Here is a 20,945-nt window from a genome sequence, read left to right on the forward strand (position 1 = left end):
GTTCCACCCGCAATTTTTTTTTTTTAAAAGTCAGCAGCTACCAACAGTGTAGCTGTTGACTTTTAATAAGGACACTTACCTGCGCTTTGTGAATGGGTGGCTGCCTCCTGGGATACACACAGTTCCCATAAGGCAGCGCGGCTCATTCACAAGAAGACACGGCGACGTAGGACGAGCCAGAAGATCCACTGCAGTGGAAGAAGAGGCAGAAGAGCTACTTCCGCATAGCAACCGCCCTTTCAGGTGAGTATAAAAAAAAATTACATATTTTTATTTTACTTTATTTTAAGATTTTTAGGGATGAAAAAAAAAATGGGTGGAACTCCACTTTAACCTTCCTAGCGGTATTCTCGAGTCTGGCTCGGGGGGAAATTTCAGTACCAAAAGCGGTATCCCTGAGTCACACTCGGGATCGCATCGCAGGATCCATGTAGAGGTTACTTACCTTGTCCCCTGGATCCTGCGATGTCTCCCTGCTGTGATCTGCGAGTCGCCGTGTCTCGCTCGATTCACAGTGCCAAGCTTTGTTTCCTGCGAGTGTTGCAACGCACGGGGACTGAGTTCGGTGCCAAATTCAAAAAGTAAAAAACACAGTATAGATACAGTATACTGTAATCTTACAGATTACAGTACTGTATCAAATAATTACACATCCCGTTTGTCCCTAGCGGTCTGCCCAGTGTCCTGCGTGCAGTTTTAATAAATACTGTTCTTTCTGCCTGAAAACTGGACCAAGAAGAGCAACCAAAAAGTGTCCCTTTACATCAAAAATGGTTTTAGAGCAGCTAGAAAACAGCGATAATAAATTAGAATCACTTGCAGAATTGAGCGATATCGATTTTTGGGGAAATTCGTCATCAAAAAATAAAAGCAACGACAGCGACAATTCTGCAACTGAGCAAATTTCAGTGTTTATTTATTTGATTACATTATTGAATAATTTTTATTATTATTATATTATTATTTGTTATAATTATTTATAGTTATTTATTATATTATAATTAATGATTTTGTGTTTCAAACTTACCCGGGATGTCTACTAGACTCTTGTTTGGGCAGATTTAAGTGAGTTATTCATAAGAATTACAGGCCTACAATATAAAATGACAAATTTCCATGCAAAATAATGGTACCGCTTTCAGCATCAAAAATCTGACATAATCATACTGCCAGGGAGGTTAAGCCTAAAAGTTCTATACTTTGAATACAGTGGAAGTTTTATAGTGTGGGAGATGAGCATGTGAGGACACTGGTTATCTCTATAGATTGCCGTTACAGATGATGCCCAGACAGGAAGGGCAACATAAAAAGATTAACACACAATCTACCAGTCCAGTTCACATCATCACTGATAATATATCTACAATTTGTAAAGGCGTGCACTCTTCCATGTGCCTGGGAATCTCTAGCATACATATACTACACGTGTCTACTGTCTGAGTGGGCAATTTAGGATTGCCAAAGGCAGACCTCTTGGGGTTTGGGTGGTTTTATTTTTGTTTTATTTTTTTGCAAACTGTATGTATATGTGTGTATATATATATATACACACACACAGGGCTGGTGCAAGGATTTTTGACACCCTAGGCGAAACCTAATTTTGCCGCCGCCCCCCCCCCCCCCTCACACACACACACACACACATTGACTCCGCCCCTCACTAAAAAATTTGCGGCACCTATTTCTTCAGCAGTGGTCCACAGGTTTGCACCTGTGCCTCTGGACCTTCTCACCCCATCACTGTATCACTCTGCATGCCTGTTCCCCTCTGCACACACCCCTCCCCCTGTACATCTGCCCCCCCACACACATCTGCTACCCCTGTTTAACCCCCTTGCACATCTCCCCCCCCCCCCACACATATCTGTTCCCTCTCTGTATTCCCTGCACATCTGCCCCCCCCCCCCACACACACACACACCTGTTCCCCCCTGCACACCTGTCCCCCCTACACACATATCTGTTTCCCCTTTGTACCCCCTGCACGCCTGTCCCTTCTACACACACACACACACACATCTGTTCCCCTCTGTACCCCCCCGCACACACACATCTGTCCTTCTGTCCCCCCCACAGACATTCAGTACCCCCCTGCACGTCTGCCCCCCCCAAACACATATCAGTACCCCCCTGCACACCCCCCCCCCACACACACACATTCAGTACCCCCCTGCACATCTGCCCCCCCACACATATCAGTACCCCCCTGCACATCTGTCCCCCCCCCACACACATATCAGTACCCCCCCTGCATGTCTGCCCCCCCACACATATCAGTACCCCCCCTGCATGTCTGCCCCCCCACACATATCAGTACCCCCCCTGCATGTCTGCCCCCACACACATATCAGTACCCCCCTTGCATGTCTGCCCCCCCACACACATCAGTACCCCCCTGCATGTCTGCCCCCCCCCCCACACACATCAGTACCCCCCCTGCATGTCTGCCCCCCCCACACATATCAGTACCCCCCCTGCATGTCTGCCCCCCCACACATATCAGTACCCCCCTGCATGTCTGCCCCCCCCCCACACATATCAATACCCCCCTGCATGTCTGCCCCCCCCCCTCACACACACATCAGTACCCCCCCTGCATGTCTGCCCCCCCCCTCACACACACATCAGTACCCCCCTGCACGTCTGCCTAAGCTGCCCCCCACATAACAGTTCCCCCCTGTGTACACAGTGCAATGCACTATTAACTAAACAGAGTCCAAGCAGAGTCAGTCTTTGCTTTTTTTTGTGACTGGGTGCAGGCTACAGCACGGAGCGCTGCCTGTGCCTTCCACTTTACCTGAGCCAGCCACGGTGATTACTTTACTCCGGCTCCTGGAGAGTGGCGCTGCCCCTGCCTGTCCTTTCAAACCAGATCCCCGAGCGCCCAGGAGGAGGGGGGAGCGGATATCACGGCAAGCCCGCCGTAGTTACACTACATGCAGCCACAGGGCTGAGGGCTCCCATCTCATCCTCCCCCGATCATGCGGCACTTCCGGCCGGCTGCTTCTCCATCCCGGCTCTCTTCCCTCAGACCTCAGATCATGTTCTCACTGCCGCCGCCGTGCCGCTACTGCAGGCTGGGGATAGAGCGGTCCGTCTGTATTCACAGGCGCAACCGCCGGTCCTGGTGGGATTTTAATAATCTGATTCCCGAGTGGCTGGGGATCCGGATTTTGGCGCTCCCCCTAATCTGGCGCTCTAGGCAGCCGCCTGATCTGCCTATTGCTAGCGCCGGCCCTGCACACACATACATCTAAATATATATTGTAGCAGAGTGTCCCAGAGAGAGCCTGGGAAAATCCTGTTCGGGGTTTATACTTCTCCCAGGCTCCTCTCTTACACTTTCAGGGAGCTCTGATCCAGTGCAGGTGTTACTCCCTCCCAGGTCCATTTAAGCTTACCTGAGCAGACAGCCTTTGCTCTGTCCTGAGAAACACAGATAGTGTTGGTCTGTGAGAGCAAGGAGGTTGGTAAAAACAACTGTTAAAGCGGGAGTTCACCCGAAAAAAAAATGTTAACATTAGATTGAGGCTAATTTTACTAAGCAGAATCGGGTGTTTTTTTTTTAAATGAATGCAGTACTTACCGTTTTAGAGATAGATGTCCTTCGCTGCTTCCGAGTATGGTCTTCGGGACTGGGCGTTCCTATTTGATTGACAGCCTTCCGACGATCGCATACAGCGCGTCACCAGTTGCCGAAAGAAGCCAAACGTCGTTGCAGCTCTATACGGCGCCTGCGCACCGACGTTCGGCTACTTTTGGGAACTCGTGACGCGCTGTATGCGACCGTCGGAAGGCTGTCAATCAAATAGGAATGCCCAGTCCCGCAGCCCATACCCGGAAGCAGCGGGAGAACATCGATCTCTAAAACGGTAAGTACTGCATTCTTTTAAAAAAAAAACGCCCGATTCTGCTTAGTAAAATTAGCCTCAATCTAATGTTAAAAATTGTTTTTTTTGGGTGAACCTCCACTTTAAGCTGTATTGATGTGGAAGCTGACAAGCTCTAGGCTTGTTCAGCCTGATAGCGAGGGTTTGTAATATTGTATAGTAAGAGCCGAGACACGGCTAGGTTTTTGTTTAACTATTTTTTTTTGTTTATCTTTTATGCACACTGTACAGCACCTGTAAATAAGACTTTGTATATAGCACCAATAAACACCCCACTGTTTGTCACTTGGTTTCTGTGCCTGCTCATCCCAGTTGTTGTGGTTTGTTGTTGTGATCGCTCCGTGATTTGACAGAGCGATCACGTGGTAAACGGCTACTATCAGCGGCCATTTACCGTGATGTGCCGGGTTTTCCGTACCTGGCGGTCATTGATATTTCCGCGTGCGTTTTTGTATTTGGTAAACCTGATATGAAGGCCTGCACTTCCTGTTATGGATGGCAACTGTCTCCCAACTGCATTGTCACATGTGCCCCCCTAGTAGAGATTCCAAGCATTATCATTATCAGGAAGCTGATCTAGAGAAATGAAGTTCAGCCAACTGTGGAGTGAGAGCACATAGACAGGAAGGGTCAGGCATGTACTGGCCATAGGGACTACAGGGAGTTTACCGGTGGGCTGATGGCTCAGTGGGCTGGTTTCAGTGACAGCCTGTCAAAGTAATGGCTGCGCAGCTCGCCCTCCACTTCATGCAGTGATGTGAGAAGGATGAGAAAAATACAGAGGAGAATAAGTGAAATTATAAAAGAGGTGAGTGAGGACTCCTTATGTTATGCTACTCATGTTTTTTTTGCACAATTGCGTATAGTTTATATACTGTTGTTGTGCTTGTTTGCAAACTTAACGTGGGCCGATCTGGATGAAGTCCAGGGCCAAATTTTGGTTTCAGTCCAGCCCTGGGAAGGGGTGAAAGGAGCTGCAGGATTAGAAAAGGTTGAATTAGTATTCTAATAATCACCATTATTTATGATACACATTGCTTTAGTAAACCATGTATTTTCCAGTTAGGGTTTAGGTTTATTTTCACAAATAATGTTTCTCAATACAGGTTATCATTTAGTACAGTGATACCAAATTGGTATCATCCTAACAATGAAAAGATGTATACCAAAATGTACTTATTAAAATCAGAACTACTTTCTCTATTTAAACGCCTCTTCTCTCTCCAGTGATCCTCTATGGCTGCAGTGTCTGTATATTGCTCCTTCTCACAGCCCTGGTCAGCGCCGCCTCTGTTCAGCGGGAATCTCAAACCCTCATGGCAACTGTAAGTAGATAGAGGAATGTGTATGGAAAAGATGAATTAGTATAAGAACTAAGAAAATAAATAAAATCATTAATTGTACAGGTTTGAAAAAAAGAGACCATTTGGCGGAACTAAACCCATCGATTTAAAGCGGGGGTTCACCCTAAAAAAACTTTTTTTTTTTTTCTAGCATGCCATCAAGCATACTAGCGCGATCTACAGTACGCCCTTATTTTATTTTTTGGCGCCGTACTTACAGTTTACTGCCGTAGTGAAGTTTCAGACTCCCCGCTGGGAATGGGAGTTCCTATGCAGAGGGAAGATGATTGACGGCCGGCTAAGGCGCGTCACGCTTCCCGAAGATAGCCGAAATAGGACTCGCCTCTTCACGGCGCCTGCGCAGTCAGCTCCGATGTCTGTGCGCAGGCGCCGTATAGCGCCGTGAAGAGGCAAGTCCTATTTCGGCTATCTTCGGGAAGCGTGGCGTGCCATAGCCGGCTGTCAATCATCTTCCCTCTGCATAGGAACGCCCATTCCCCGCGGGGAGTCTGAAACTTCACTACGGCAGTAAACTGTAAGTACGGCGCCAAAAAATAAAAGAAAGGCATACTGTAGCTCGCGCTAGTATGCTTGATGGCATGCTAGAAATTTGTTTTTAGGGTGAAACACCGCTTTAAGGCCCTTTTCACATGGGAATGGAATCTGTCCAAGTGGATCCGCCTGCTCCGCTGACCCCCCGCTGAGCAGGTGGATGACAGGTCTGTGAATGCTCCGCTGATGCAGAGCAGACACGGGCACTGCTGCTCACTATGGGGCAGTCAGATGGAAATGGACTGCATGTCTGTTTTCCATCTGATTGTCATCTGTCACCGGACGGATGGCGAATGTATCCCAATCCATCTTATTTCAGATGCCAGCGGGTGACAGGTCTGCTGACATCTGCTGTCCCATAGAGAATTATCAGGTCTGCCTGAAAAACGGACAGGCGGACCCGATTGGTGTGAAAGGGGCCTAAGGCTGCATTCACATCTGTGCATTTTTAGTGCTTTTTACATTTTGCAGATTTGCACTACAGAACGTGATCCATAGGCAACCATGTTAACCACTTAAGACCCGGACCAATATGCAGGTAAAGGACCTGGCCACTTTTTGCGATTCGGCACTGCGTCACTTTAACTGACAATTGCGCGGTCGTGCGACGTGGCTCCCAAACAAAATTGACGTCCTATTTTTTCCCACAAATAGAGCTTTATTTTGGGTGGTATTTGATCACCTCTGCGGTTTTTATTTTTTGCACTATAAACAAAAATAGAGCGACAATTTAAAAAAAATCCAATATTTTTTACTTTTTGCTATAATAAATATCCTCAAAAAATATATATATATAAAAAAAAGTTTTTTTCCTCAGTTTAGGCCGATACGTATTCTTCTACATATTTGGTAAAAAAAATCGCAATAAGCGTTTATTGACTGGTTTGCGCAAACTTTATAGCGTTTACAAAATAGGGGATAGTTTTATTGCATTTTTATTAATAATTTTTTTTTTACTACTAATGGCGGTGATCAGTTTTTTTTCGTGACTGCGACATTATGGTGGACACATCGGACACTTTTGACACATTTTTGGGACCATTTTCATTTTCACAGCGAAAAGTGCTATAAAAATGCATTGTTTACTGTGATAATGACACTGGCAGTGAAGGGGTTAACCAGGAGGGGGAGCTGTAGGGGTTAAGTGTGTTCTAAGGGAGTGTTCTTACTGTGTGGGGGTGTGGCCGTGCGTGTGACGTCACTGATCGCCGTTCCCTAACACAAGGAACAGACAATCACTGACGGGGAAGGTTTGTTTATACTCACCTCTCCCCGTTCTTCCTCTCTGTGACCCGATCGCGGGACACCGGCAGTGATCGGGTCCCGTGGGCTCGGTCACAGAGGCGCTCGCGACCCACAGCTGGGCATCTTAAAGGGAACGTACCTGTACATCCATGTGCCCAGCCATGCCATTCTGTCGACCTAAATAGTCGTGCGGCGGTCCTTAAGTGGTTAAATGGACTGTAGTGCAAATCTGAAAAATGCAAAAAAGCATTAAAAATGCATAGGTGTGATTCCAGCCTAACAGTTTTAGAAAACAGTTACATTCCTGGCATGCTGGGTATGCTAACTGTCACATTTGCTTGTGCTGTCAACCAAATTGTCAAACCATCAAATGGCTGGTGTCAAAACTGATTACGTGTGCAACACCATTAGGGCCCTTTCACATGTACGGACAAACGGTCCGTTTTTTACAAGTCCGTAAACGGACTTGTAATGTATCCCTATGGGATTGCAGACGTTAGCGGATGATGCATCCGCTAACGTCCGCAAACATCCGCGTCCGCAAAGATCCGCTTTTGCGGACGGAAGAAAACCCTATTTTTCTTCCGTCCGGCGGAACGGATCGGATGAATATGGACACACGGTCCGTATTCATCCGATTCCCCATAGGGGAGAGCGGAGGAAAGACAGGGCGGTCTCTGCACAGTGTGCGGGGACCGCCCTATCCGCCAAAAGCTCAGCAGGGATTTACGGATGATCCCTGCTGAGCCGACGGACACACACAGGGTGGATCAATACGGATCCGCTCTGTGTGAAAGGGCCCTAACAATTATAGATTAACCGCTTGCCGACCGCCCACCGCAGTTTTACTGCGGCAGGTTAGCTCGGCTGCGCAAAATCACATAATATAATGTGATGTTGCTCTGTGGCCGATTCGATTGCCCGGAGGGCGTGATCACCGCCGGGCACTCGCGATCGCTCGTGATAGAGCGAGAACCAGGAGCTGTGTGTGTAAACACACAGCTCCCGATTCTTTCAGGGGGAGAAATTACTGATCGTATGTTCATACAAAGTATGAACAGTGATCTGTCATTTCCCCTAGTCAGTCCCATACCCCTTTAGTTAGAACACACTTTAGGGAACATAATTAACCCCTTGATCGCCTCCTAGTGTTAACCCCTTCCCTGCCAGTGACATTTTTACAATAATCAATGCATTTTTATAGCACTGATCGCTGTAAAATGGCAATGGTCCCAAAAATGTGTCAAAGGTGTCAGATGTGTCCGCCATAAGATCTTAGTACCGATAAAAATTGCAGATCGCCGCCATTACTAGTAAAAATGTCATAAAACTATTTCCTATATTGTAGACACTATAACTTTTTTTTTTTTTACCAAAAATATGTAGAAGAATACGTATCGGCCTAAACTGAGAAATAAATTCGTTTTTTTTTATATTTTTGGGGGATATTTATTATAGAAAAAAAGTAAATAATATTCCTTTTTTTTTTCAAAATTGTCGCTCTATTTTTATTTATAGCACAAAAATAAAAACCGTAGAGGTGATCAAATACCACTAAAAGAAAGCTCTATTTGTGGGAAAAAAAGGATGCCAATTTTGTTTGGGAGCCGCGCAAATGTCAGTTAAAGCGACGCAGTGCCGAATCTCAAAAAGTGGCCAGCCAAATGGTCCGGGGCTGAAGTGGTTAAACAGAGGCTAAGATGGCAGCTTCCTTGGGTGAAAGGGATAGGAGGGTTTAGTTCCGCTTTAACTTAATGCTTGCTATAAAAACACATTTCCTGGACTCAGTTTCCTCCAACTGGAAGGAAATTAATTCCTCTCCGCTTTTTCTCTAGGTGGTATTTTGTGTGTCCTGGGCTACATAATCTACATTTTTCTCTCTCCCTCGACATACTCTCACCTCTTTTGCTCAAATCTGTAGACCTCTATAAAAATCTACTATTCAACTACCAAGAGTGTCATATTATATTATTTTGATTGCATTTGTTATTTTCAAGTGGTACTATAAAGAAAAAAACGCATTAGTGGATTTAAACAAATTTTTTAGCACAAATTATTTTACGACTCACATAAGTTGGTTTGTTACATAGTTTGTATTGCAAAAAAAGCCAAAAGGCACAAATGGCCAAACTAACCATTGTTGGCCTTTATAGCTAAGCCCTTTTAGTTTTTTTAGTGTGTTGCAGAATTATGACTCACTATAAGGGTAACATCTGTAAAGCTGTGCTGCCCTCTACTGGTACCGTACATTGCTGTTCTGTACAAAAGATCAAAAACCTAATGCCTCGTACATGCAATCAGTTTTCCCGACAAGAAAAGTGTGATGTGAGCTTTTTGTCAGAAATTCCGACTATGTATGCTCCATCACACTATTTCTGTGAGAATTCCTGCCAAGAAAAGATTGAGAGCAGGATCTCAATTTTCGTGACAGGTAAAATTCCTGTCAGGAATCGCGGTCGTCTGTATGCAATTACGACGCCAAAAAAAAACAGCGCATGCTCAGAATCAAGCAGAAAGGCCGAACTGCCTATTGAACTTCATTGATCTCGGCTCGTCGTACGCGTTGTATGTCACCGCGTTCTTGACTTTCTTACTTCCTGTTGTGCTTCCAGGAGAGATAGTAAAGTGTGTTCTTCACAATTAGAAATTAGACACAGGTAGCAAAAAATAATAATAAATGGAGGTTTCAATATTTCCTATTCTATCCAAAATGAAAAAAAAAAAAGGTTTGGGCTTTAAATATACTTTGAGGGCACATTTAAGTGAAACAGTTGAATTCAGATATATTAATGTGCCATTATTTTAGCACATTTATTGGTTGTTCAGTAGCATTTGCCATCTAGATGTGTGGTAGGTTTAGTATGAATCTGTACCAGGTGGTAAAGGACTAATGTCAGCATATGCAGATGAGGATTTTAGGCAAAATTCTTCTTCTACAGCACAGCAAATGTGTGCAGGAAGGTGGTAACGCTCCATAGAAATGATTAAAGTTTGTTCGCCCTTTCAATGTTCAGCATTGAAAATCACAAATGCTTCAATGACATTAGTGCTGGTCAGGATGATGTTTCCAAAACTCAAATTTTTTTTGGAAGAAAGGAATATCCAGATTCTGGAGGAATTGAAGCAAAAAAGACTTTAGTGCACAAATTTGTTTTAAATATGTGACAGATTTTCCACTGAAGCAGCCAATCAACTTCATAATTATTTCCCATGGTAGCTTAGCAACCTTATTTCTGACACTTAAGTATTTAAATGAATATCTTTAAAATAAATGCACTATGCAAATAATTTGTGCTTTTCTTGTTCCATAACAAGTGGCTAAACTATCCAGAATAGCCAGCAGGTGTCACCAGTACATACCATACAATTTTCTGGTGTCTTGGAAAATACTAATTGAAAAAAAATTGAATTTTATTTTAATTAATGTTTTTTTTGTTGTTGTTGTTTTTGTTTTCTGCAGGCATTCATTGGGTTTGGCTTCCTGTTCTGTATATTAATGGCTGGATTAACCTGGACCCAAGAGTGCAAAAATCTGGTAATTTGATCATTCTGTTCATATCATAGTCGTGATCTTTCACTATATATGGAATTTAACCACTTGCTTACTGGGCACTTAAACCCCCCTCCTGCCCAGACCAATTTTCAGCTTTCAGCGCTGATGCACTTTGAATGACAATTGCGCGGTCATACAACACTGAACCCAAATGAATTTTTTATATATTTTTTCCCCACAAATAGAGCTTTCTTTTGGTGGTATTTGATCACCAGTTTTTATTTTTTGTTAAACAAAAAATTAAATACAGAATTTTTTAAAAAATATATATTTTTATATTTTGTTATAAAATTTTGCAAACGGGTAATTTTTCTCCTTCATTGATGTACGCTGATGAGGCTGCACTGATGAGAACTGATGGGCTGCACTGACGGGCACCGATGGGCTGCACTGGAGGGCACTGATGAGGCGGCACTGGTGGGCACTGATAGGCGGCACTGGTGGGTGGCACTGAAGGGCGTTGATAGGTGGCACTGGTGGGCACTGAGAAATGGGCACTAATAGGTGGCATTGATAGGTGGCACTGATATCTGGCAGTGATTGGCACTGATAGGTGGCAGTGATGGGCACTGATGGGTGACAGTGATGGGCACTGATAAGTTACTCTGATAGGCAGAACTGCTAGGTGGCACTAATGAGGCACTGATTGGCACCACTGGTGGGCATTGATAGGTGGCACTCGTGGGCATTGATAGGTGGCACTGGTGGGCACTTGCAGGTGGCAATGGCAGGTGGTACTGGTGGGCACACATAAGGGAAGAATTGCCTTTTCCTCTTTGGGACCGATGACCCTTACAAATAAGCCGGTGATCTGATTTTTTTTTTCCCTCACGCTGTCAGCACGAGGAGAAAAAAAACCGATTACCGGCTTTTGTTTATATCACGTTATCAGCTGTCATTGGCTGACAACTGGTCACGTGGTAAGGGGCCGGGACCGTCTCAGTGACTCGGATGATCACAGCGTGAAGGGGAGGACATCTATTGACGTCCTCCCTGCATTTGGGGTCTGCGCTGTAGCCGTCATTCGGCTATAGCGCAGGCGCCAAGTGGTTAAGTAGAGTATGAGAATGAAAGCATACATAGATCCTCAATATATAGTTTGAATAAGATTTTATATATATATATATATATATATATATATATATATATATATATATATATATAATTTGGAAGGTTAGATTTAGGATCATAGGGAGTCTATGCACAGAGAAGGTCTCCTCGTGGGGGTAAAATATTGCCTTCTCAGCCAGAACTGCTGTTTCAGATCATTCTACATTATTGCAAATTTTCTGTGGGGGGAGTATTAAGGAACACCCAGTACAAAAGTTCATATTGCTCAGAGGTCTTTTTGAAATGATTATTGGTACAGAGCATCAAGTACATCCAATGCATTTCAGGGACAGGGGCAGAAGTATTTAGAATCATGATGACCTGCTGGCACTCCATAATGCCGATAAAATTTGACAGTCTTTCTGAAGCCTTAAAATAAGTATATTTCGATATACTAGTGGGGACCAAATACCAATGGGTTAGCACCTTAAAGTTAGTTTCACAGCAACAACATTAGATGAAGCAAACTTAGTAGCAGAACACATAGGTGTGCGCAGCCCATTGCATTAGGGTGTGCCCCTTGAAGCTCAAACACACATGTGTGCATGTCTACATATACAGTGCCTTGCGAAAGTATTCGGCCCCCTTGAACTTTGCGACCTTTTGCCACATTTCAGGCTTCAAACATAAAGATATAAAACTGTAATTTTTTTTGAAGAATCAACAACAAGTGGGACACAATCCATGAAGTGGAACGAAATGTATTGAATATTTCAAACTTTTTTAACAAATAAAAAACTGAAAAATTGTTGTGAACTGTTTTTGCCTTTATTACAATACAAGTTCTTACAATTGTACTTGAACTGTGTGTGGCGCTACAAAGTATTAACTTAAGGGGGCTGAATAATTTTGCACGCCCAATTCCATTTCAATATTATCGCTTGCACAGTGCTCCTTGGGATGTTTAAAGCTTGGGAAATCTTTTTGTATCCAAATCCGGCTTTAAACTTCTCCACAACAGTATCTCGGACCTGCCTGGTGTGTTCCTTGTTCTTCATGATGCTCTCTGCGCTTTAAACGGACCTCTGAGACTATCACAGTGCAGGTGCATTTATACGGAGACTTGATTACACACAGGTGGATTCTATTTATCATCATTAGTCATTTAGGTCAACATTGGATCATTCAGAGATCCTCACTGAACTTCTGGAGAGAGTTTGCTGCACTGAAAGTAAAGGGGGCTGAATAATTTTGCACGCCCAATTTTTCAGTTTTTTATTTGTTAAAAAAGTTTTAAATATCCAATAAATCTTGTTCCACTTCATGATTGTGTCCCACTTGTTGTTGATTCTTCAAAAAAAAATTACAGTTTTATATCTTTATGTTTGAAGCCTGAAATGTGGCAAAAGGTCGCAAAGTTCAAGGGGGCCGAATACTTTAAGGCACTGTATATGACCCCGGCCAGCACATTGATCTCCCTACCGGCACAGTGAAAGAAGTCTTTTGGCAGAGCCGGTAAGAGGGAGATCCTTTCCACCTTCCCAGCGGCACACAGAGTGATAATGCTAATGTACATGGAGTGATTAGGGTGTGCCCAGGCACACTCAGCACACCCTGTGCGCAAGCCTATGGCAGAACATATGCTAGACAATTCAGTAGCATCAAATGAGCGATTAAGGACCAGTGTTAGTACTAGCTAAAGGGTGATAAATACATATAAGTTCAATATGCGACATCTTGGATAGTTGGGAGTTGAAATTGAGATAAGGTTGGAAAAAAATTTGATTTGCAAATATCGAAAAAGAGAAGTGAATCTTTGACAAGTCTGAAGGGGACAAGGAAATGTTGAGTGCAGTCGATTATTCATCATAGTTAACTGTTAAGCCCAAAATGTGTGCAAAACTGTTTGGGACAGAGAGGAGATTAGGTGCTGGATATGTATGGGGAGATGACAAGAAGAGCAAGATGTCATATGTAAAAAATACATACTTTATGATGACATCCAGCTAATTCAATAACTTTTATAGTTGGGTCAGATCTAATTAAATGGGCCAAGGGTTTAATGAAGAGTGCAAATAGGAGGGGGGAGAGAGGACATCCTTGACGGTGCCTCTTCCAGTAGGGAAAGGGTCTGATTTAAAACCAGCTTATTTGATAAATGCATTCGCCTTGTCGTATGAGGAAGTCCAAACCCCCATTTTTGAAGAATATATTGTAAGTATGGCCATGAGACAATGTTGAATGCTTTTCTTATATCGAGCGATAAAAAACATGCAGGTAGACGTCTGGATTTAGCAACATGGATGAGTAAAGAATCCCTACGAATATTATCACTTGCTAGGTTCGAGGGGATAAACCCAATTTGATCTCGATAAACAAGTTTGCCTATTTCTTGATTCAAGCCAAGAGTTTAATGTCAATATTAACCACTTGCTTACTGGGCACATATACCCCCCTCCTGCCCAGGTGAAATTTCAGCTTCCGGCACTGCGTTGCTTTAACTGACAATTGCGCGGTCGTGCGACATGGCTCCCAAACAAAATTGACGTCCTTTTTTTCCCACAAGTAGAGCTTTCTTTTGGTGGTATTTGATCGCCTGTGCGGTTTTTATTTTTTGCGCTATAAACAAAAAAGAGTGACAATTTTGAAAAAAAATACAATATTTTTTACTTGTTGCTATAATAAATATCCCAATTTTAAAAAAAAAAACACTTTTTTTTTCTCAGTTTAGGGCGATAAATATTCTTCTACATATTTTTGGTAAAAAAAAAAAAAATCGCAATAAGCGTCTGGTTTGAGCAAAAGTTATAGCGCCTACAATATAGGGGACAGAATTATTATTATTTTTTTTACTAGAAATGGCGGCGATCTGCGATTTTTATTGGGACTGCGACGTTATGGCGGACACATCGGACACTTTTGAAACATTTTTGGCGCCATTCACATTTATACTGCGATCAGTGCTATAAATATGCACTAATTACTGTATAAATGTGACTGGCATTGAAGGGGTTAACACTAGGGGGTGAGGAAGGGGTTAAATGTGTATACTGCTTAGTGTTCTAACTGTGGGGGAAGGGGGGTGACTGGGGGAGGTGACCGATCTGTGTCCCTATGTACAAGAGACACAGATCGGTCTCCTCTGCAGAGACAGGACGCTGTCTCTGTGTGAGCCGGCAATGAGAGATGATCTCATATGTTTACATATGAGATCATCTCTCATTGGCCGCACAGATCGCATCGCAAACGGCCACTCTGATTGGCCGTTCGCGGCGATCTGTGATTGGCTGTGTCCAAGTGACACGGCCAACACAGAGTTTCCCCGCAGCGCGCTCTGGAGCGTGCGCGGGGAACGCCCAAAGGGGCGGCCGTCAATTGACGGCCTGTTGGATATTCAGATCCGCGCTGAAGCCGTCATTCGGCTATAGCGCGGGTCTGTAGTGGTTAAGAAGCGAAATAGGATGGTAATTTGTCCAGAAGGTTGTATCCGTTTTAGATTTGGGAAGCATGGAAATTATGGCCATTAAGGATTCTGAAGGAAAAGAGCGTATTAAAGGCCTCGTTTTCTTGTAGGAAGCAGAAAATCCATCTGGGCCGGGGTGTTTATTACGTTTTAAAGCCTTAATAGCCACAATGACTTCTGTTGCAGAGATGGGACACTCGAGTAGTTCATGGTGGATTTGTGAGAGTGTTGGAAGGGTAATTTGTGAAAAAGGGGAATCAGCAGCAGCATGGTCAAAATTATGATTGGGCAAATATAACTTGGCAAGATTTAAGCGGAATGTGTGTACATTTTTTACAGGGTTACTTGTGTATGAATCACGGTTTAGTTTGAGTCGCACAGATGTCATAGGTTTTTGCAGTGAGCGTAAGGTTCGACCTAATAGGGTAGCTGGTTTGTTTTCTTTGAGATAATAAAGGTGTTGTGATTTATGTATTAATTTATCTGCATAGTCAGTGAGAAACAGGTCAAATTCTAAGCGGGCACTTTCAAGCTTAGCATTAGTAGAAGGGGAGGGAGAATTTTGGAATGCTTTATGATGCAGATTGAAGTAATTTTCAAAGCTTACGCTTGCGTTTGAGAAATTATGCTTGCCAGATAAGCGTACCTCAAATCGCAGGTTTATTAGCTTCCCAAAGAGAGAGAGGAAATATCTGCAGAAGTGATATTAATGAGATAGTCATTGAGAGCATGTTTAATATGTAGACAATGGGGCGGGTGAGTTAGAATGGAATCATTAATGCACCAAGAAGAATCCTGGGATCTCGGGATGGGGGACGAGATGGTAGTACAAACTGCACTATGATCGGACCAAGTAAAGGGTGTAATAACTGATGATAGGATCTCTGGGGCCATGCCAACACTTAGGAAGATATGATCAATCCTAGAAAACGATTTGTATGGATGCTTAGAGATAAGTTGCTGAAATGAAAGGTTAGTGAAACAGGAGGAGGGAGAAGGGGGAGATTTATCCAAGAAGGGTAAAAGAACTTGGTTGGAGTCTCCACATAATATCACTGTACCTAACTTGTGTGAATCAATTACATGAAAAAGATGGGAAAGAAATGGTAATGGATGTTTATTAGGAGCATAATATGATACAATGGTTACAGCAACATCAGAAATGTGCCCAATAAGAATGAGGTAGCGACCTTCAAGATCTTTAATTTCAAATGAAAGTACAAATGGGGTTGTACGGTAAATAACTATAAGAACACCTTGTTGTTTAGCAGCTGCCGAGGCTGTATATACCTGTGGATAAGAGGATCTGAAAAACATAGGAGTAGATTGTTCAGTAAAATAGGTCTCCTGTAGGCAAAAAATGTGGATTTTAGCTGTGACAAATGAACGGATTTCTTTAGTGCATTTTGTGGTATATTTAGACCTTGGACATTTAGGGTCAAAATGTTTAAGGGGGCCATATTGGTAATATAAGGAGTTGCGTAATAAAAAGGTTAAGTTCTGACAGTAGGATCGCATACAATTCAGTATAGGAGGTATGAAAAAGGAAAGGCTAGAAGTGGTCCACCAGAGGCCAAAGAGCTGCGTTCAGAAGCCCACAAAACCGAAAAGTAAGGAGTTAAACTATACAGAAAAAGGTTTGCATCGTGTGACTTCTAAAATGGTAAGACAAAAAAAAGATTTACCAAACATCTAGTTAGTTGGAAGTTAAAGATATAAGAATACCGCAAGTCAAAACAAAAAGAAAAAAGTCAGACCATAGAGTCCTCAGGTATTGGCATAGGGCAAGAAAAACGGCCACGTTTTGTTTGCCCCTGGTTTTGGTTGAGAGGGCATTCTAGCAGCTGAATGTTTTGTAAAGAGGATTGGAGTTCTTCAGCAGAACGGCAGACATATTATTTAGATCCTTGGTAAGTGAAGCAAATTGAAAATGGAAAGCCCCATTGATTTTGAAGTCGCTGTAAAACTTGAAGTGGCTTCAAAGCCCAACACTTAGAGATGGTGAGCTGAGATAGATCAGCAAAAGTTGATAGGTATGTCCCTGGAAAATCAGCAAATCTTTTGCTCTAGAAGTTGTTCCTTGGTACGGAAATAGTCAAATTTGGCAATAATATCGCCCAGTGGTCCATCAGCTTTGCGAGGTGTGAGGGCTCTATGAACCCTGTCCATCTCCATTCAACTGGTATAGAAGGCTGTAGTTCTTGAAATAGGGATAGCATAGTGGCCTGCAAATTAAAGACAGATTCAGGTATTCCACATTTACGGATATTGGAATGCCCGACCCTATTTTCGTAATCTTCTAAGCGAGATTAACGGACTAAGTTTTCCTCTTTGAGGTTTTCAAATTCAACTGCAAAAGTCTGGGTGTTATTTTCAAGTTTATCAACTCGCAGTGCAAGTTGGCCAAAATGTCTGATTTCCCTAGTCAGAATGTTTGTTATCATGTTATATGAGGTTTGTTTAAGGGCTTTGTAAAGCATTTTTTTCAAATTTCCTCAGAACAGAAGAATGACCAGGGTCTGTAAAATATATAATTTGTGAAATTTGTATATCTGAATCTGAGTCATATTCCCCCTGTGTTGCCACAGACACCTTAGAGCGCTGAGAGGGTTTCACTGAGTGTGAGGTACCAGGGGGAGGGGATGAAGCTAGGGCCATTCTGACTGAAACCTGGGGCAGCACTGCTTTGTTGTTTTTTGGCTTCATTTTCAGGCGAGAGCTCCCAATAAGCCTTACATTAAGTGGGGGGGTTATTAGCAGACTGAGTAACAATATTTACCGGGTGAAGCTGAGCCAGGACACGGTATAATATGGCAGAAACATCACTTCAGGAGCAGATCTCTTAAGCTTGCATGTCTGCTCAGTCAGGTTCTGCCTATGCGCCTGCAAAAGTACAATATTTCAAAGAAGCTTCACCTTTTACCATTAGTGGTAGACTAGTTGAGATCCAGTTTGGAGACTTTGCCTGGCTGAGATAATGTAATTAGAGAGAAATCAACCCATGATGGGGGAGTTTCACGGCCAGAATAAAATAGCGCAGCAGGGAGGATTCCCCCATCCACTGTGAATGTGCGGATGGGGGAATCAGCTGGCTGAACTAGAAAAACTGTACCATGTATGGTCAGGTCTACATTTACTCTGTTTCTCTGTCTGTCTCAATCGTGGCAGACATTCTGGTTTGGCAGCAGAGTTGGGGAATGCCCCGCGATAGGGGTGGGACTTACAGCCATTGGCCAGTAGTGTCGGGTGACGCCCACACATACACACATGCACCCAAATAAAAGCAGGACATGCAGTAGGAGAGAGGTATCACGGACCATCCAGGCTTTGAAGAAGGGGGTACGCCCCAGAAACGCGTCAGCCGTTGAGATGTCTGAAGTTCCACTGGCAGGTGTCGTGAGGCCCAGTCCAGTTGTCTGAAAAGCGCATATTTAAGATTGTCTTGTGAGTAGGACCATTGCTTTTTATTCTGTTTTAATTAAAAATTTTAAGTGGTAATGCACAAGGTCGATGCGCCCTCCTTTTCTTTTTTGTTTCGTTTTACACAATACTTAGCATGCATGTAGTTAACATTGAAAATTAAATCTGGTGCTAGGTCCACTTTATGGGTACTCTTCTAGCTGAATTAGCATTCAGCAATCAATCTTCATAGGGACAATGTCTGGGCCACTAATGGCTGACTGCAGTTGGGTAAAATGACCCTGTTTTAAATCACTTTAAACTACCTTGCAATATCAGTTAAACAATACACACTTCTCTGGTGGCAACTTAAATGTTTGCTCTGTTGAAGAGCTGCAGGCCTTGCTGGTATCTGACACTGGGTGAGTTGACGTTTCTTTTTAGGATAAGAAACAGGCCTGTAATGCTACATGTAGGTGGAATGAAGGCTGGCTCAATGTAAGGAGACCCCACTGTTGCAGGAGGTAAAGCTCATATTGGTGAGAATAAATGAGTTGTAAAGGCATTCTATGCATTAAGAAAAAAAACCTTCTGTGTGTAACAGCCCCCCCAGCACCCCTCTAATTACCTACCTGAGCCCCTTCTCTCCAGCGATATGCACGATCCCCTCCTCCTGATTGGCTGAAGCAGAGCAGCAGTGCCATTGGCTCCCGTGGCTGTCAATCAAAGCCAGTCAGCCAATCAGGGAAGAGGGGGGGGGGCAGGTCAGGCCCCATGTCTGAATTGATACACAGAGCCCTGACTCGGCTTGGGAGCCCCCTGTAGCACGCTGCTGACTGAGGGTCACTCAAAGGAGAGAGGGACCCGAGAAGAGGAGGATCCAGACTGCTCTGTACAAAACCACTGCAACAGAGGAGGTAAGTATAACATGTTTGTTTAACTGCTTAAGGACTGCCTAACGCCGATATACTTGGCAGAATGGGCATAAGCGCGTATATGTATGTCCCCTTTAAGATGCCCAGCTGTGTGTCGCACGCACCACCGCCGGCGCACTCGCGACCCGGTCTCACGATCGGGTCACAGAGATGAAGAACGGGGAAAGGTAAGTGTAAACAAACCTTTCCCCGTTCTTCCTAGTGAGAGTGTCACTGATCGTCTGTTCGATGTCATAGGGAACGACGATCAGTGATGTCACACGCCAAGCCACGCCCCCACACAGTAAGAATCACTCCCTTAGGTCACACTTAACCCCTTCAGCGCCCCCTATAGCACTGGTCGCTGTAAAAATGACAATGGTCCCAAAATGGTGTCAAAAGTGTCTGATGTGTCCGCCATAATGTCGCAGTCACGATAAATCTGTGTTCCAGGCATATATCCCTAAGCTCATACATCCCAAAATGTTAGTGTTAAGGTAGGGTGACCAGACATCTCTAGTTTCAGGGGACAGTCCCCTGATTGAGGACACCCCGGACCAAGTCTGTCCCTGGTTTTGTCCCCAGATTGGATTTAATAGGGGGCAGGGGCAATTTCAAAGACAGTGCAGAATTAAAATTAAAAAATTATATTTTTAGTTGTATTTTTCCCATTATCTGTGTCCCTTTCTGATGATCATGTGCTGGTCGGAGCGGAGGGAATATTTCTTCAGTTTTGGGCGCATGCCCATTCAGCTTCGCTCGCATGTTCTTCTGCCTTGGCTGAAATCCTGGCCAGGCACCTGCCTATCTCCTTGCCTTCCCTGGCGGAGTGATCTTCCTCCACTCCCATCCAGTAGTAGCCGGGGCCCGAAGAGTAAGACTTAAGAGGCTGTGAGGCGGGCGGCGACGGGCAGGGAGTCGCTGATTGTTGCCATTACTAGAAAAAAAAAATATGTCCCCGGATTTCATTTTAAATATCTGGTCACCTTATATTAAGGCCCGTACACACGTAAAATTTCATCCGACAAACGATCTGCCGATTTTCGGATCGTTAATATGGTGCTTTCGACAGCCAATTAAGAATTTTAGGACGACAAACTGTATGTGCAGGCTATAAAAATGCTAACGTATGTGAGCACAATGTCTGATTTTCATTTAATTAGTACAATTTTCGTCCGAAAAAAATCATAAGCTCAGAAATGAAAAATTACATACAAAACAATTCAAGACATTACATCACTTCTGAAGTTGAATTATGTCATACGAGAATTTTTGTATGAAAGTAACCTCATCACTTTCGACATGAGACTATCATGCAACAAAAAACAGATGAAAATTTGTCCGATAATCTGATCGTGTGTACGAGGCTTTACTCAGAACAGTATTAAGCCCAGTCCAGCCATAGCAGCTTTCAGCTTTTTTTATAAACTTTTACAGGCTGTTGGCAGCGGGGCTGGTCGAACTCAAATATTCCAACATTCTCATGAGGGAGCAGTTGATCACTAGGTCGACAACTATCAAATGGGAATGGCCATA

General features: G+C 43.6%; 1 protein-coding gene across 1 annotated transcript in view; it reads left to right on the forward strand.

Moving 5' to 3' along the window:
* The window catches only part of TSPAN32 (tetraspanin 32), a 54,702-nt gene that overhangs the window by 15,333 nt on the left and 18,424 nt on the right, over positions 1 to 20,945 (forward strand). The window contains exons 3-4 of the mRNA XM_040328476.1: positions 5,118 to 5,215; positions 10,491 to 10,565. Coding sequence (XP_040184410.1) covers positions 5,118 to 5,215; positions 10,491 to 10,565 — 173 coding nt within the window. The remainder of the gene's footprint in view (positions 1 to 5,117; positions 5,216 to 10,490; positions 10,566 to 20,945) is intronic.

The sequence above is a fragment of the Rana temporaria genome, chromosome 11, assembly GCF_905171775.1.
Source record: "Rana temporaria chromosome 11, aRanTem1.1, whole genome shotgun sequence".
Classification (NCBI taxonomy): Eukaryota; Metazoa; Chordata; class Amphibia; order Anura; family Ranidae; genus Rana; species Rana temporaria.